The 18,782-nt window shown below is 40.8% G+C and overlaps 1 protein-coding gene across 1 annotated transcript in view; it reads right to left on the bottom strand.

Annotated features, from left to right (window-relative positions):
* NRK (Nik related kinase) overlaps positions 1-18,782 on the bottom strand; it is a 336,723-nt gene that overhangs the window by 113,652 nt on the left and 204,289 nt on the right. The window contains exons 18-19 of the mRNA XM_040442402.1: positions 11,260-11,324; positions 1,966-2,060 (exon numbers count right to left, since the gene is read on the bottom strand). Of these exons, the coding sequence (XP_040298336.1) occupies positions 1,966-2,060; positions 11,260-11,324 (160 nt within the window). The remainder of the gene's footprint in view (positions 1-1,965; positions 2,061-11,259; positions 11,325-18,782) is intronic.

The raw sequence follows: 18,782 nt of genomic DNA, 5'->3' as shown, positions 1-18,782 counted from the left end.
AATATTCAGGGCCCACTCAGGTCTAATCCCAGATCGCTGAACAGTGGGGAATCCCAAAGAGTCCGGACTCTTCCTGGCTTAGAAGTTCCTGCTTTGACTCCATATATGGATATGTCCATATATGGATTCAGTGCTATAACCAAAAAGGGGGTATCCCCAAGCATTTTCAGTATGCTTGGGGACACCCTGTGTATTTAAGTCTAATTACCCTCTCTTTCTAAAAAGTTCCTGCTGGGATTTGAACTCACAACCTTCTACTTTAAAGGCAAGAAACTTAACCACTGAGCTATTGAGCTCAATGCTAAACTGTAACAAAAAAAACTCATAGTAGTTTGTCATGTATTAGGTATTCCAATACAGCAGAAGTATCATTTTTTTTAATTTATTGTAAAAAAATGTATGTCACAAAATAAATGTGTAATTACAAAAAAAAATTAAATATAAAATCATACCTCTAATATATATGAATGCATAATATGTAGGATACTACTACTGAGGTTTTTAGCCATAATATAGTTAAAGCAAGTTAACATGAAGCTCTATAGCTCAGTGTTTAAGGTTCTTGACTTTAATGTAGAAGGCTGTGAGGTCGAATCCCAGCAGAATCATTTAAAAAATAGATGCTAAATAAAACTTAAATCGACACACAAACCTTTTTATTTGTGTAACTATTATTTTTTGTTGGAAAAGGTGGCAACCCTAACAGAACCCCTGCTCCCCGGTGACCCCAATAACTTTTTTATAGTTATGTCTACAGAGATGTGTGGGGGCTCATTTGAGGGAAATCTGTCTTTTTTGACAATACAATTTTGGGGTGTGTATGTCTTGATCACTTTTTATTCAATTTTCTTGGGAGATAAAGTGATGAAAAAACTGCAAATCAGCCTTTTTTTAATTTTTTTTTCTGTTACATCCTTCCCCATATGGGCTAACTTTTTTTTAGATTATAATAGTATGGGTGTTTTCGCATGCGAAGATGCCCATAATGTTATTCTTTTTTTGTTATTTATATTTTGGGGAAAGTGGGGTGATTTTACTTTTTAAGTTTTTTTTAATATTTTCAAAACTTTTTTTTTTACTTTTTTAATTACTTTTCATCAGATTGCAACTTATACAGAATAATGGAAATTGCTCCATTATTCTGTATAGAATTCACTATATCACAGTTTAGTGCTGTCACCTAGTGGCCTGAACTGGGATATACCAATACTGAGACTGGAAGCCTAGTACAGACTGCGGCTCATTTTTAGAACAGGGTGCTTTCCCCGATCTCCGCTGGGGAAAGGCGCATCTGAGCAGGAAGCCCGCGCTTCCGTTTTTTTAACACTCCCAGATGCTGTGGTGACATTTGACATATGCCACAAGGGGGCCCACTGAGATTTATCACTCAAGGACCCACATGAACCTGGAGCCGGCCCTGCAAATATTCCCTTAGATCTGCACGGCTAAAGACTGCACCAGATCATACAGCACACTACTACCATATAATAACCATGGCGATCTGTGGTAAATTGTAAAATTTTCCGCGACTGAAAATAAGTTCCATACATTTGAATGGGGCGGTAAGCACATGGATTTCCACAAGCCTCATTGAGGTGAATGGAACTAATCTTCAGTGCTGGAAAATTCTGCAAATAATCTGCAGCGTGTGAAGGCACCCTTAGGCCCCATGCACATGGCCGTTGCCCGCATGCTCCCCGCATCACGGTGCGGACCTATTCACTTGATCGCCACACAGATGTTGCTTGTGCATTGAGGACCGCAAATTGCAGTCCCCAGTGCACGGAATGGCTGCACAACGGCCGTGTACATGAGGCCTTAAAGAGATATTCAGACAGCACAGTTATGCTGCAATTTAACACAGATCGCCATGGTTTTATGGTAGTAGTGTGCCAGATCATCAGAAGCTGATTCAGTGCAACCTAATAAAGTTCAGTGCTTTCAGTACTTGGGAGGAACAATCACCTGGTTTTAACCTGCTGCTCTGATTGGCATTCCCAGCCATGCTGCTACATTTTGCTGGGTGGTCAGGCTGCTCCTTGGACTGCTGGAGGAAGCTGCTGCAGGAGGAATAATAATACGAGGTTAGAGTTTAGTCGTTTACATATAACATTTATGCAGTAAAACACTGGGGCACATTTACGAAGACTGACTTTTTACAACAGTCTTAGTTTCCCCCCTGTGCTGCCATGGTAGACGGCCGAGGCCCAATTCAGATATTTCGTCAGGTATTTTCATCAGTCTGGGCTCATGCGCATGTAACACCCCAGAGTGGTGTTCCCACTCCTGCACCCTGCTACTGTCTTTAACCCCTTCAGTACCAAGCCATTTTTCACCTTAAGGACCAGGCCATTTTCTTTGCAAATCTGACATGTGTCACTTTATGTGGCGATAACTTTAAAAAGCTTTTACTTATCCAGGCCATTCTGAGATTGTTTTCTCGTCGCATATTGTACTTCATGACAGTGGTAAATTTAAGTCGAAATATTTCATTTTTATTTATAAAAAAAAATACTAAATTTACCAAACATTTGGAAATATTTTCAAAATTTTAATTTCTCTGCTTTTAAAACAGATAGTGATACCTCCTAAAATAGTTATTACTTTACATTTACCATATGTCTACTTCATGTTTGGATCATTTTGTAAATTACATTTTCTTTTTTTGGGACGTTAGAAGGCTTAGAAGTTTTGAAGCAAATCTTACAATTTTTTGAGAAAATTTCCAAAACCCAATTTTTAAGGACCAGTTCAGGTCTGAAGTCCCTTTGTGGGGCTTACATAATAGAATAAACACACATAAAATGCCCCATTTTAAAAACTACACCCCTCAAGGTATTCAAAACTGATTTTACGAACTTTGTTAATCCTTTAGGTGTTCCACAAGAATTAAAGGAAAATGGAGATGACATTTCAGAATTTAACTTTTTTATGAACTGATCCGATGACATCCGTGTGCATTCCGTATTTTGCGGAACGGAACAGCTGGCCCTTCATAAAACAGTACTATCCTTGTCCGTAATGCGCACAATAATAGGGCATATGCGGAACGAAAATACGGACATATGAAAACGGAATTCACATGGAGTAACTTCAGTTTTTTTTGCAGACCCGCTGATGTGAATGGTTCTGCATACGGTCCGCAAAAAAAAACCGGAACGGACACGGAAAGAAAATACGTTCATGTGCATGAGCCATAATTCTGTTGTTTACAGAAACACCCCATATGTGGTCGTAAACTGCTGTACAGGCATACGGCAGGGCGCAAAAGGAAAGTAACGCCATATGGTTTTTGGAAGGCAGATTTCACTGGGATAATTTCAAGTTGCCATGGCACATTTGAAGACCCCCTGATGCACCTCTAGAGTAGAAAATCCAAAAAAAGACCCCATTTTCGAAACTACGGGATAAGGTGGTAGTTTTGTTGGTACAATTCTAGGGTACATATGATTTTTGTTTGCTCTATATTACACTTTTTGTAAAGCAAGGTAACAAAAAATTGCTGTTTTGGCACGGTTTTTATTTTTTGCTATTTACAATGTTCATCTGACAGGTTAGATCATGTGGTATTTTTATAGCCCAGGATGCGACAATATCAAATATGACTACTTTTTTTGGTTGTTTGTTTCAGTCTTACATAATAAAGCATTTTTGAAAAAAATTATTTTTTTAGTGTCTCCATATTCTGAAAGCAATATTTTTTTTCTTTTTTGGGCGACTGTCTCATGTAGTGGCTTATTTTTTTTCGGTATGAGATGACTGTTTTTTTTTTTTTTTTTTGTTTTTTTACGGTGTTCACGCAATATTTTTATACAGCAGGTTCTTACGGACATGGTGATACCTAATATGTATGCTTTTTTTAATTTAAGTTTTACACAATTAACAGCATTTTTGAAACAAAAAAACTCATGTTTTAGTGTCTCCATATTCTGAGAGCCATAGTTTTATTTTTTGGGCGATTGTCTTAGGTAGGATCTAATTTTTTGCGGGATGAGATGACGATTTGATTGGTAATATTTTGGGGGGCATACGCCTTTTTGATCGCTTGGTGTTGCACTTTTTGTAATGTAAGGTGACAAAAAAATTATTGTTTTAGCACAGTTTTTATTTTATTTTTTCTACGGCGTTTAGGTGAGGGGGTGGATCATGTGATATTTTTGTAGAGCCGGTTGTTATGGATGCGGCAATACCCAATATGTCTGGTTTTCTTTTTTTCAATTTTTTTTTTTTTTACAATTTTATGTGTTTTATTTTGTGATTTCTTTTTTTTTTTTTTTTTTTTTACTTGAAACTTTATTATGAAAAAACCCTTTTTTTATTTATTATTTTTTTTTTAAACTTTTTTTTTGTCTCACTCTGAGACTTCAACTTCTTCTGGGGTTTGATCCCCTCTGCAATGCATACAATACAACCTGTATTGTAATGCATTGGCTGTCAACTTTTATGCTGACAGACTGCCTGTGAGACCCAGCCGTTTTGGAGAAGGTTTATGAAAGAAAAACAGACATATTGGGTATTGCCACTTCCGTAACGACCTGCTGTAAAATAAATATCACATGACCTAACCCCTCAGGTGAACACTGTAAAAAAATAAAATAAAAACTGTCAAAGCCATTTTTTGTCAACTTACATCACAAAAAGTGTAATACCAAGCGATCAAAGTCATACATACCGCCCAATAGTACCAATCAAACCCGTCATCTCATCCCGCAAAAAATGAGCCCCGACATAAGACAGTTGCCCAAAAAATAAAAATAAACTATGGCTTTCAGAATATGGAGACACTAACAAAATAATTTTTTTCAAAAATGCTTTATTATGTAAAACTGAAACAAACAACCTAAAGGAGTTGTCATTTTTGATATTGTAGTGCATGACCTAACCTCTCAGATGAACAAAAAGTTAAAAAAAGTTAAAAAAAAAAGTAAAAACAGTGCCTAAAACCTCTATTTTTTGTTACCTTGCCTCCCAAAAAGTGTAATATAGAGCAACCAAAAATCATATGTACCCTAAACCCTAACAAAACTGCCACCTTATCCTGTTTCCGAAATGGGGTCACTTTTTTGGAGTTTTTACTCTAGGGTGCATCAGGGGTTCTTTAAATGTGACATGGCAGCTTAAAATTATCCCAGTGAAATCTGCCTTCCAAAAACCATATGGAGTTCCTTTCCTTCTGTGCCCTGCCATGTGCCTGTACAGCCGTTTGCAACAACATATGGGGTGTTTCTGTAATCCATAGAATTGGGGTAAAAAATATTACATTTTTTTTGGCTGTTAACCCTTGCTTTGTTACTATAAAAAATGGATTAAAATGGAAAATCTGCCAAAAAAGTGAAATTCTGAAATTTCATCTACAATTCTTGTCGAACACCTAAAGGCCTCTTTCACACGGGCGTTGCGGGAAAATGTGCGGGTGCGTTGCGGGAACACCCGCGATTTTTCAGCGCGAGTGCAAAACATTGTAATGCGTTTTGCACTCGCGTGAGAAAAATCGCGCATGTTTGGTACCCAAACCCGAACTTCTTCACAGAAGTTCGGGCTTGGGATCGGTGTTCTGTAGATTGTATTATTTTCCCTTATAACATGGTTATAAGGGAAAATAATAGCATTCTGAATACAGAATGCATAGTAAAACAGCGCTGGAGGGGTTAAAAAATAAAAAATAAAAATTTAACTCACCTTAGTCCACTTGATCGCGGCCCGGCATCTCCTTCTGTCTCCTTTACTGAACAGGACCTGTGGTGAGCATTCATTATAGGTCAAGGACCTTGGATGACGTCACTCCGGTCATCACATGGTACGTCACATGATCTTTTACCATGGTGAATCACCATGGTATAAGATCATGTGACGTACCATGTGATGACTGGAGTGACGTCATCAAAGGACCTTGACTTATAATGAATGCTCACCACAGGTCCTGTTCAGTAAAGGAGACAGAAGGAGATGCCGGGCCGCGATCAAGTGGACTAAGGTGAGTTAAATTTTTATTTTTTATTTTTTAACCCCTCCAGCGCTGTTTTACTATGCATTCTGTATTCAGAATGCTATTATTTTCCCTTATAACCATGTTATAAGGGAAAATAATAATGATCGGATCTCCATCCCGATCGTCTCCTAGCAACCGTGCGTGAAAATCGCACCGCATCCGCATTTGCTTGCGGATGCTTGCGATTTTCACGCAACCCCATTCACTTCTATGGGGCCTGCGTTGCGTGAAAAACGCAGAATATAGATCATGCTGTGATTTTCACGCAACGCACAAGTGATGCGTGAAAATCAATGCTCATCTGAACAGCCCCATAGAAATGAATGGGTCGGTATTCAGTGCGGGTGCAATGCGTTCACCTCACGCATCGCATCCGCGCGGAATACTCGCCCGTGTGAAAGGGGCCAAAGGGTTAACAAAGTTTGTAAGATCAGTTTTAAATACCTTGAGGGGTGTAGTTTCTAAAATGGGTCCTTTTATGAGTGGTTTATTTTATGTAAGCCCCACAAAGTGACTTCAGACCTTAACTGGTCCTTAAAAATTTGGGTTTTGGAAATTTTCTTAAAAAAACTTCTAAGCCTTCTAACGTCCCAAAAAAATAAAATGTTATTTACTAAATGATCCAGACATGAAGAAGACATATGGAAAATGTAAAGTAACAACTATTTTAGGAGGTATCACTTTTAAAAGGAGGTCTCTGTTTTAACCCCTTAGTGACCAAGCCTGTTTGGGCCTTTATGACCAAGCGTTTTTCGTCCTTTTTTTATGGTCTCGTTCCAAGAGCTATAACTTTTTTATTTTTTCGTCTATATAGCTTTATGAGGGCTTGTTTTTTACGGGACAAGTTGTAGTTTTTAATGGCGCCATTTTGGGGTACACATAACTTTCTGATTAACTTTTATTAACTCTTTCTGGGAGGGAGATGGGGAAAAATAGCAATACTGCCACTGCGTTTTTACATTATACATTTTTTGGCGTTCATTTTTCGGTGCAAATAACATAATATCTTTATTCTCTGGGTCAGTACGATTACAGTGATACTAAATACTTATAATTTTGTTTACGTTTTACTACTTTTTTTTGCAATAAAACACCTTTTATTAACCCCAAAAATTATTTTGCATTGCCACTTCACAAGACCCATAACTTTTTTTAATTTTTTTATATGGAATTGTGTGAGGGCTTGATTTTTGAAAGACGACTTGTATTTTTCATGGGTATGATTTTGGAGTAAATGCCGCTTTTTGATCGCTTGTTATTACGTTTTTTTTCGGTGGAAACTAAGAATAAATTAGAAATTCTGTCTTTTTTTATTTTTTATTTTTTATGGCGTTCACCATAGGGGATAATTTATGTAATATTTATGTAGTCCCGGTCGTTACGGACGCGGCAATACCAAACATATGGGGGATATTTTCTTTTTGCAATTTTTTTCATTGAAAAGCGTATTTTCAATGGAAAAAAAGGCATATTTTTTTATTTTATGGAATTTTTTTTATTTAATAAATGTGTATTTTTTTTCTATTTTTTTTACTACTTAATAGTCCCACAAGGGGACTATAATATACAGTATTTTGATTGCTTTTAAAATGTAATGCATTATCTCTATAATGCATTGCATTTCAATAGCAATGCTATTCGAACATTGACCAGCAGGCTGCGCCAGAGAGGCACAGCCTGCTGGAAGTAACTGAAGACAGGCTCGGGCCCTCATCGGAAGCAAGGTAAGCTTCCCAGCACATCAGCACCCCGCGATCGCATTTTCGGGGTGCTGATGGGAGACAGAGGGAGTCCGCTCCCTCTGTCACCACTTTACATGCAGCGGGCGCCATTGCGCCCGGCATGTAAAGGGTTAAACAGCCCGGATCGGCACTCCTGCCGTTCCGGGCTGTTAGAGCAGGGACCCGGCTCTCATGTGAGAGCCAGGTCCGCGCTCCCCGCTGCACGGGGGAGCCGCGCGGCGCTTAAACTGTGCCGCCGTAAAAACGCGGCGGCCCAGCCTAAGGCCCCTTAGTGACCGCCGTAAAAACACGTATGGGTGGTCACTAAGGGGTTAAAAGCGAGAAATTGAATTTAGAAAATTGCGATTATTATCTATTTATTTATTTCTCCAAATTTTGGTACATTTTGTTATTTTTTTATAAATAAAAATAAAATATTTTGACTCAAATTTACCACTGTCGTGAAGTACTATATGTGAAGAGAAAACGATCTCGGAGTGGCTTGGATAAGTAAAAGCGTTTTAAAGTTATCACCACCTAAAGTGACACATGTCAAAAAATGGCCTGGTCCATAAGGTGAAAAATGGCAGGGTCCAGAAGGGGTTAAGAAGGCAACGGCACTTGCAGTACTAACACAGCCTTCTCGCTGCTTAGGCCAGTGACATCTTGTTTATCGGTCACATGGGCTAGGCGCATCTCAGCCCCATTGAAGTGAATGGGGCTGAGCTGCAATACCAAGCACAGCCACTATACAGTGTACAGCGCTGTGCTTGGTAAACATGGAGAGGGCCGTGGCGCTCAAAAGAGTGCCGGTGCCTTCTCAAACAATGGATTAGCAGGGGTCCTGGGTGTAGAATCCCCATGATCAGATACTGATGACCTATCCTCTGGAGGATAGGTCATCGGTATCAAAGTCCTGGATAACCTTCTAAAGGGGTTTTCTCATCTTGGACAATAGGGGCATATGGCTAGGATATGCCCCCATTGTCTTGTAGGTGCGGGTCCCACCGCTGGGACCTGCACCTATATCGAGAACGGAGCCCCAAAAGTGAAGCATGCGCAGCCGCTCTCCATTCATTTCTATTGGACCGCCGAAAATAGCTGAGCGCTGGCTCGGCTATTGCCGTCTGCCCCATAGAAATGAATGGGAGCATGGGCCACGCATACGCGGCACGCTCACATTCACTTCTATGAGAGAGACTGGGATTAGCGCTTGGTGGTGGACGGACCCTGGAAAATCTGGGGTCCTCCAGCCACAGCGCTCCCTGCTCCGTTCTCGATATAGGTGCGGGTCCCAGCGGTGGGACCCACTCCTATCAGACAATGGGGGCATATCCTAGCGATATGTCCCCATTGTCTAAGATGGGAATACCCCTTTAAGTAATAAAATCAATCAATTGTGCTACAAAGTCACAGTGTAGCTGAGGTTAAAAAAAAATGAAGTATGCTGCATCTTTTGGGATTTTCCAGGTGTCCATAAAGCAAAAACAGCATTTAGAAAACTCTAGTGGTAAGATACACTGGGGGAGATTTATTAAAACTGGCTTAGCTTCCCACAGCAACCAATCAGATTCCACTTTTCATTTTCCAAATGAGCTGTGAAAAATGAAAGGTGGAATCTGATTGCTTGCTTTGAGCAAATAAGCAAATTTTCATTTCCACCAGTTTTGAGAAATCTCCCCTACCAGGTGTCCTTTTTTCAAAGACTTTATCATAAATCAGTATGATGTAGTCATTTCAGGTCAAGGGAGCCGCAATCAGTCTGGGAGATGTGGCCGGCACACAGGCCTCAGGGCACATTAACTATAGTGTCTGCGCCTGTTTTCATGAGTAAAAAGCCTGTTTCCAACTGTCTATTTTTTTTTAAAGTCTCATTTACCAACTGATTTTGTGCCTGTTGTATCTATTTTTAGTTTTAAGAGTAATTCAGACGTTTCAAAACTTTTTCACCTATTTTTCGACCAATTTCTGTAGGTGTACCTTATTTTGTGCCTGAGTTAGTCGTAAAAACATAGGGGGAGATTTATCAAACTGGTGTAAAGTAAAACTGGCTTAGTTGCCTATAGCAACCAATCAGATTCCACCTTTGAGTTTTCACAGCTCCTTTGGCAAATGAAAGGTAGAATCTGATTGGTTGCCATGGGAACTAGGCCAGTACTACTTTACACCAGTTAATAATTTGGAAACCTACACAATATTGTGGGGATATCAGTAAGGATTGCAATGAATAAGGTGAAATCCACAACAGAATCCGAATTGTAGAAAGTTGTTTGTAAAATATGTGGATTTGGTCCCAAGCACACGGTGAAATTTGTTTTGCGGTACAGAAATCGTAGATCCACAAAATATAGATGCAGTCCATGTGCCGCCCGCATTTTATTTTAATTCCCATTGTTTTAAATGGATCCGTGGTCCTCATTTCTTGGACGTAGGGGGAGATTTATCAAGACCGGCACTTTCTACGCCGGTCTTGATATCCCCTGCACTACTGGAGGCTGTGCCTCATCTATGACTAGGTGCAGGCCTCTTCATAAATTAGGCGCATCCCCCGGTAATCCAATCGGATCTTTATTCATGTAAAAAAACTGGTGTAAATATGCAATTGTTTAAGATATTGCCAACACCCCTTTTACACGCCCCTTTTAGAAAAGTAGTATTAAAAGAGGCACTTTTTTTTCTTCAAAAAGTCACATTTAAAAAGTTACAAATCCATTAAAACACACAGCGTGGGACTTTTAAAAGCCACTTTTCTAGTGCAAGGGAGATGAAAAATCTTTGCGAAACGGACTTTAGGCTGTCCGTTCTGTATGTCGGTTCTGCAAGAAGTTAGAACATAGTAATATACTTGTCTGCAAAATGCGTCAACGCGTCCGTAAAAAATGCGGATGCCACAAGGACCTCATCTGTATTTTGCGGATCCACGATATAGATAGGGTCACTTGCATGAGGCTTTTTTCAGTGAATTCTACCACATTCGGTAGTGAGTCTGCAACACATTTTTTCCATTCAATTCACACATCACATAGGGTGGATAAATTGTGATAAATTGTTTATTGATGTGTTTATCACAATAATGTGGAAAAAAAACTCAATTTTGAGGCAATTGCGGAAACTCATCACCATTTGACTGCATTTGAAAATATTTGTGCTATAGTAGATAGAGAAGATAAAAACTGAGCTCAACAACTCTCAATTTTTTATCTTCTCCGTTAGACTGCACTACATGAATGCTTCCTGAAATAAAACCTTTATAAAATCTGCATAATAGGAAGGCTCTTTGTTTCTGATCACTTGCTACATTCTTCTGAAGACTGAATTCTTATGTCTATCATTTATATCCCTGTGTATGTGTGGGTGTCAGGACTGACTCATAGGAGAAATTTATGTTCTCGAGTTGCATGGCTTGAATTGTCCCTAAATAGATTAGTTATAATTAGTATTTGTCAGAACGTATAAAAGGAAGCTTGCAATTATTTTCCCAGAATTGTCTGTCTGGTTGTGCTTGCATGTCATCACACAACTACAATATATTATTTTGCTTTGATTTACCCAGATGGGCTTCTTTGGTGGCCTCGGTTGTCCTTATAAAACTTTGATGTGGTCCTCTCTGGAACCTGCATAAGAAGAGACATTTCAATAGTGAGCCCTGGCTGACATCATAGTCTTCTTATAGTAAGTAGCTATTAGAGAGGTTCTGTGGTTTGAAGTTTTTTTGGGGGGGAAAAAAAAGAGCTAAAATAAGAAAAACAACATGTAGTAATGTAGTATTCAAACATCCTACTATACAGTGATGTGAAAAGTAATTCTTAATCAGTTTTGGAGAACAATTGACTTTGTTGATCAGTGACCAATGGGAGTCCATGCTTTACTTTCAAAGCGAGCGATGTAGAACTCATGCGAGTACTGTCAGTGGAAAACTGTCAGTGGAAATTTAAACCCTGAGTTTTCCTGCAGTTTGCTTTAATGCTTTTTTCAAATCTGTTAAGTTCTTGCATTTTTTTTTAAATGCAGTTTTTGATGCATTTTTCAGGCGTGTGAAGAATAAAACTCAACATCTCCTAGCAACCATTAGTAAAAAAAAATGCATTGCATCTGGATGCTTTGCGTTTTTCACGCTGCCTCATTCATTTCTATAGGACCAGGGATTCATGAAAGACAGACAATATAAAACATGCTACGTTTTCTCCTGACCATAAAGATGGCCAGTAAAAACTAATGATCCTATGCACATACTTAATGAAATGAATGGGTCAAGATTCAGTCTGTATGCTGTCACTCCGAAAAACGGGTTGCATCTGGATGGAAAACTGGATCATGTGTAAGAGACTTAAGAGTTGTGTTAGGCTACATGCACACGAAAAAAAACAGATGACATCCGTATGCCATCCGTTTTTTTTTCTTCAGATCTATTGTAACAATGTGTAAAACGGACAAGAATAGGATGTTCTATTTTTTTTTGCGGGGCTACGGAACGGACATACTGATGCAGACAGCACACATGTCTGTTCCATAGCCCCGCCAAAAAAATAGAACATCCTATTCTTGTCCGTTTTAGGCATTGTTACAATGGATCCGCAAAAAAGTGGATGGCATACGGATGTCATCCGCTTTTATTTTTGCGGATCCGCACTTTTCGGATGGCAAAACGCATACGGTTGTGTACATGTAGCCCTATGCAGTCAGTGAAGCCAATAGTCTCCCCATATGCTACATCACTGATTTCAAAACCTTTCTAAATCGAAATAGTATAATGTATAGTCTTTGAGTTTTAATATTGGCTTGGTCACACTGGTCGATCCTTTTACATCTAATTCTGCCACATCGAATGGATTTTATGGATTCCAAAGGATTTTGCTTTGTTCTGAGTCTCTAAATGCACCAACCCTATCGTCGCCCATGGTGGTGATGGACTTCAACCACCTTGGACAATTAAACTCTACATGCCATTGTTTTCTCGGTCACAGCAGATCTTGTTGATCTATTGGTGAACAATAGTGTTGATCGAGCACCATAATGCTTGGGTACTCAGGCCGAACACATTGGGATGCTCGGGTGCTCTACAGAGCACCCGAGTATAATGGACGTCAATGGGAGAACCCGAGCATTAAACCAGGCACCCCCCTGCTCTGGGAGGGTCCCTGGTTCATAGGAAAATGTCAGAAATTGATGGAAACACCACCGAAATGGTTCAGGAACAGCATGGGGAGGATGTCTGGATGCATCTTGGACTCTAAGGTCGCTGCTGGGAACAATGTTGTCCGAGTAGTACGCCACTTTTACAGACTGACAATTAAGCCTCATTCACATGTTAGTGTTTTGGTAAATTTTCATCAGTGATTGTGAGCCAAAACCAGTATTGGCGTCTCCACAGAAGTAAGGTATAAGGGAAAGATCTGCACCTGTTCTGTGTTTAGAGCCGCACCTAGTTTTGGCTCAAAATCACTGATGGAAATCACTGACCGAGCACTGATGTATGAATAAGGCATAATACGCACAAAAACGAAGATAAAATAGTTTTTAGAGGAAACATTGTTAGTAAACATTCTTTCCTGTATATTTACTTGTATATAAAGTGCAAGTGCTGCCGAAAATTACAAGGAAGAGGCACTCCGATACAACCTGTATATCACATAAAGGAGGGCCTCATTCACATCAGGTAGTGGGACTCCTACACTCATAAAGCCGATGAGCTAAGTGAAAGGACTGCCAAAAAGGACAAGGAACCGGCACTCCAATACACCCTTTATTACACATAAAGGAGGGCATCATACACAGCCTTGAAAAATTATGATTGATGGCCTGCTGGTGACCCTCAAAAACATTTGGAACAAGCGCCTGCTGATCTGACCATCTAAAACATTATGGGTGAGGGCCTGCTTCCGCTTTGGTGACTCTAGATAACCTGGGGCCGATCGCACGTCCCAGTGATGGCGACGATCCATTCGGATGTTTGCCCTATCAACTTTCAATGTTATTTTCAGCAACAACCACGGTGACCACGAGTAAGGGGGAATCAGTGTTCGATTCCGAAGAGGGAGCCTGAGAACGACTACCACATCCAAGCAAGGCAGCATGCGCGCAAATTACCTATTAGGTATAATTAGGTGAGGGCCTGCAGGTTTGCTGACACTATAAAAGATTGTAGTTGAGGGCCTGCAGGTGAGCTGACCCTCTAAAAAATTATATGCAAGGGCCTGCTGCTGAGCTGACCCTCTAAAACAAGGGTTGAGGGCCTGCTGCTGAGCTGACCATTTAAAAAAATCATGGGAGAGTGCGTGCTGCTTAGCTGACCATTGAAAAAATTTACAGTGTTCAAAGAAGGTCGGGTTGCCTGAATACTTTAGCTAGCAATAATGGAATAGGACTCCGGTTCTATTTTGTTGGTTTTCGGAACTGGGGCGATGATTAAGAGGGACGGCCGGGGGCATCCATATTGCGCCGCTAGAGGTGAAATTCTTGGACTGGCGCAAGACAAACCAAAGCGAAAGCATTTGCCAAGAATGTTTTCATTAATCAAAAACGAAAGTCGGGGGCTCGAAGACTATCAGATACCGTCGTAGTTCCGACCATAAACGATGACATCCGGCGGCGTTATTCCCATGACCCACCGAGCTGCTTCCGGGAAACCAAAGTCTTTGGGTTCCGGGGGGAGTATGGTTTCAAAGCTGACAAAGTACACAGTATGTCATAGATACATTTTTGAAGCACACGCGTTACACTGCAGATTTGGCCCTGGTATGGTCACTGTCAGAAGCGGACACAGTCTACAGAAAAATTGCAATGTATGTCACAGATATATTTTTGAACACACACGTTACACTGCAGATGTGGCCCTGGTACACTGGATGTCACAGATATTTTTTTGGATGCGCACACTTTACACAGGAGATGTGGCGCAAATAATTAAACGGTCCGCAGCGGCCTATTACACGGTATTTAGCGCAGGATTCGCTAAAAATATATATTGCTGCTGTCACACACAATAGTCCTTGAAAGGACTTTTGGGTCTCTGAAAAGTTTTTTGTATAAAAATCCTCCTATTACACTCCCTACACTGTCTGTCCCTTCCTATGCACAGCTCTCACTAAGACTGAGCAATTTAGCGCAGGTTGCGCTGCAAACATATATTGCTGCTGTCACACACAATAGTCCTTACAATTACTTTTGGGTCTCTGAAAAGTTTAAAAAAATATATATATTCAATTACACTCCCTACACTCTGTCCCTTCCTATGCTCAGCTCTCCCTGACTACGAATGAGGCGAACATGTGTCATCGGGTGCTATATAGCACCCGCTGACGCTTTCCGGCCAGCCAATCGCTGTAATGCCAGTAGCCAACATGGCTACTGGCATTACAGTGAGGGCAGTACTTACCTGCACGTTTATTGGCTGCATAGCAGCCAAGAAACGTGCGGGGAGGAGACTTGAGCATGGCGCTCGAGCACATGCGGTACTCGGCTGAGTACCGCCATGTGCCGAGCATCAAAATGCTCGAGCCGAACAGGTGTTCGGCTGAGCATGCTCGATTATCACTAGTGAACAACTTACAGAAGCCCTGTATCATAGGTTCTAAATGTCAGAGTCAATATGTAGAAACAGCAATCAGGAGATTAATTGCCAAAGAGAGTAAAACTAACCCTAAAATGTTCGTCAATTATATAAATGTTAAAAAGTATAAATCTGAAGGTGTCGGCCCTTTAAAGAGTAATGGGGGGGGGGGGGAGTCACAGAGAGCGACGAGGAGAAAGCAAAGCTGTTAAATATTTTTTTTTCTCCAATGGATTCACTGAGGAAAATAAACTGTCAGATGACATGCAGAATGTAAAAATAAATTCCCCATTAAAAGTGTCCTGTCTGACCCAGGAAGAAGTACATCAGAGACTTAAAAAGATGAAAATAGACAAATTGCCAGGACCGGATGGCATACACCCCCGTATCCTAAGGGAATTAAGTAATGTCATAGCCAGACCCTTATTTCTGATATTTGCGGACTCTATACTGACAGGGAATGTCCCACAGAATTGGCGCATGGCAAATGTGGTGCCAATATTCCAAAAGGGTCCAAAAACAGAGCCTGGAAACTATAGGCCGGTAAGTTTAACATCTGTTGTGGGTAAACTGTTTGAAGGTTTTCTGAGAGATGCTATCTTAGAGCATCTAAACGGAAATAAGCAAATAACACCATATCAGCATGGCTTCGTGAGGGATCGGTCATGCCAAACTAATTTAATCAGTTTCTTTGAGGAGGTAAGTTCTAGACTTGACAGCGGCGAATCAATGGATGTCGTATATCTGGACTTCTCCAAAGCATTTGACACTGTACCACATAAAAGGTTAGTATATAAAATGAGAATGCTCGGACTGGGAGAAAACGTCTGTATGCGGGTAAGTAACTGGCTCAATGATAGAAAACAGAGGGTGGTTATTAACGGTACACACTCAGATTGGGTCACTGTCACTAGTGGGGTACCTCAGGGGTCAGTATTGGGCCCTATTCTCTAATATATTTATTAATGATCTTGTAGAAGGCTTGCATAGTAAAGTATCAATTTTCGCAGATGACACTAAACTGTGTAAAGTAATTAACACTGAAGAAGACATTATACTACTACAGATGGATCTGGATAGATTGGAGGCTTGGGCAGATAAGTTGCAGATGAGGTTTAACACTGACAAATGTAAAGTTTGCAGAATTCGCACAGATGTTGCCCGTGCATTGGAGATCGCAAATTGCCATCCCCAATGCACAGAATGGCCGATCAACAGCCACGTGCATGAGGCCTTACAGAAAGATCTTTTGTCCAGGAACATCACTAGACCTGTCCATGAGCTGTCTCTGGTATTGTAGATAATCCCCATTCCAGTGAACTAGAGTACCAATCCAGACACAAGCTATGGACAAATGTGCTGTTATGGCACTGTTTCCTAATCCTGGATTGGAAATCCCTTGAAACTGAAAACAGCACAAGGTGACAAATAGCTATGCTCGCAACCTTAGGGAAAATAAAGATCCCATGTGGTTAAAAAAAATTGCAGTAACTGAGAAACAAACAAAACACTTACATGGTGCCTTCATTTTCATTTTTAGCAGCAGATCTGCTAACTCTCAGGCTTCTCTGCATAATCAAAGATGACTGTACCGCTTCTCGGACCGATACACACTGTGCATCAGCAGCTCAAGATACTTCTTGTCCAGCATTGCTCTTGGATTGACCAGCACTGTTCATATGAGCCTGCCAATCCAAGAGCATTAGGAAGTGTCTTGTGCAACCTTGAACTGGGGGGTCGCTTTAACTGAGTTAAAATTGATGGTTTAGTAATTTCTGACATAGTGTTCAAATACACCTATAATATTTTATGTATGAACTAGCAGATGGACCCGGCTTCGCACAGGTATATTTAATCTATTTCATTTAACGTTTGTGTGTGTCGATTGTGTGCAAGGACCCTAACAGTGAGTTTCACAGCACTCCATTCCCTTGACCGTGACCTCCCCAGGAGCCTGCCCCCTTAACAGTGACCTCCACAGAAGCCTGCCCCCTTAACAGTAACATCCACAGTGAACGACTCTTTAACAGTGACCTCCACAGTGCCCGCCCCTTTAACAGTGACCTCCACAGCTCCCTGCCCCTTTAATGCTAGGGCTACATGACATTTTGTCTCAATAATTTTTATAATGATAGGCTATGGTGTTGCACTGCGACATGTGACATGCTGCGACACAACAATTGCCAAAAATCGATCAAAGATGGATTTTTCTGCGACTGTTGCGTCGCAGCATGTCACATGTCGCAGTTCAACACCATAGACTATTATTATAAAAATTTTCGCGCGACATCAATATCGTGCCACACATGTAGCAGTGTAGTTATGCTCCATTTGTCACGCGACACATGTTGTCGTGTAGCCCTAGCCTAAAGCTAACCTACAGCAGTTAAGAAAAATGGCTGGGTTGTTATAGAAACCTGGAGTAAAACTGTGTGTATGTGGAGACTAAGGGCCTGCAAGCTTCTATTGGCTGATAAAGGGACATGTGACCGTGTGTATGGCAGTTGAGATATGAAGAGAAAGACTTCGCAGGCTTGTAGTGGCTAATGCAGGTCATTATTTGGGAATATCTTAGAGAGCTGAGACCCGGTCTAAAACCTTCCCGGACACCTGATGTACCTGTGTGCCAAATTTGGTGAAGATCGGTCCAGTCGTTTGGTCGCTCATAAAAAACAGACAGACGTCGGGACAGACAGAAACTCATTGTGTACCGGCATGTTTCCTCCACAGTATTCTTATGCAGATAGTAAGTGATATGTGTACCAAGTTTAGTAGAAATTGTTCGATGAGTTTTTGAGTTACAGAGCAATATGTGTAGCAAAAACAGTTAGAGCATACAAACTCCATGCAGCTGCTGTGTAGGGGCGTATGACCCCCACAAGATTTATTTCCATGTAGCAAGGGATGTATATACAAAGTTTTGTTGAAATCAATGGTTGCGTTTTTGAGTGATCGCAGAACATACATACATACATACGTCCTTCTTTATACGATATATATATATAGTGTGGTTTCGCCCTGGTAGACAGGATTAGCGGACGCAGTATAGAGGGAACAACAAGTTCTTTGGATCAAACCGTTCAGTGTTTTATTCACACTTTAGCTAAGTAACAAAACAAGCAGTCATAAACAAGCAAAAAGTCACCTTGTTGGTGGTAATTCACACCATGCGGCAATTCTGCCTCAAAGAGTCCTTAAGCATAGCAGCACCAATCTGTTTCAACGCCAAACAGGTAGCAAGCCTTCATCCAGACACAAGGCTCCCAGATCCCAACACCGAGACATGGCTTCTGAGCCCAGCTGCCTATTTAAGGACAGCCAGGTGCTGCCAAAACCCAGATCGGTACTTAAAATCCGGTCCGGTATTTGACCTCACCTGGTTGTAAATCAGCCCAGCAGCACATACTGGGAGGAAAATACCTGTTTTCCCAGACCAAACCACTCACTATGTCACATACCCCCCCCTTTGTTCAACCCTGAGGGGGTGAACACATGCCAGGGGATAGGGCATCCGCGTTTCCCT

The sequence above is a fragment of the Bufo bufo genome, chromosome 8, assembly GCF_905171765.1.
Source record: "Bufo bufo chromosome 8, aBufBuf1.1, whole genome shotgun sequence".
In the NCBI taxonomy this organism is placed as follows: Eukaryota; Metazoa; Chordata; class Amphibia; order Anura; family Bufonidae; genus Bufo; species Bufo bufo.
Note: the sequence above shows the minus strand (reverse complement) of the source record. Positions and strands in the feature narration are given on the sequence as shown.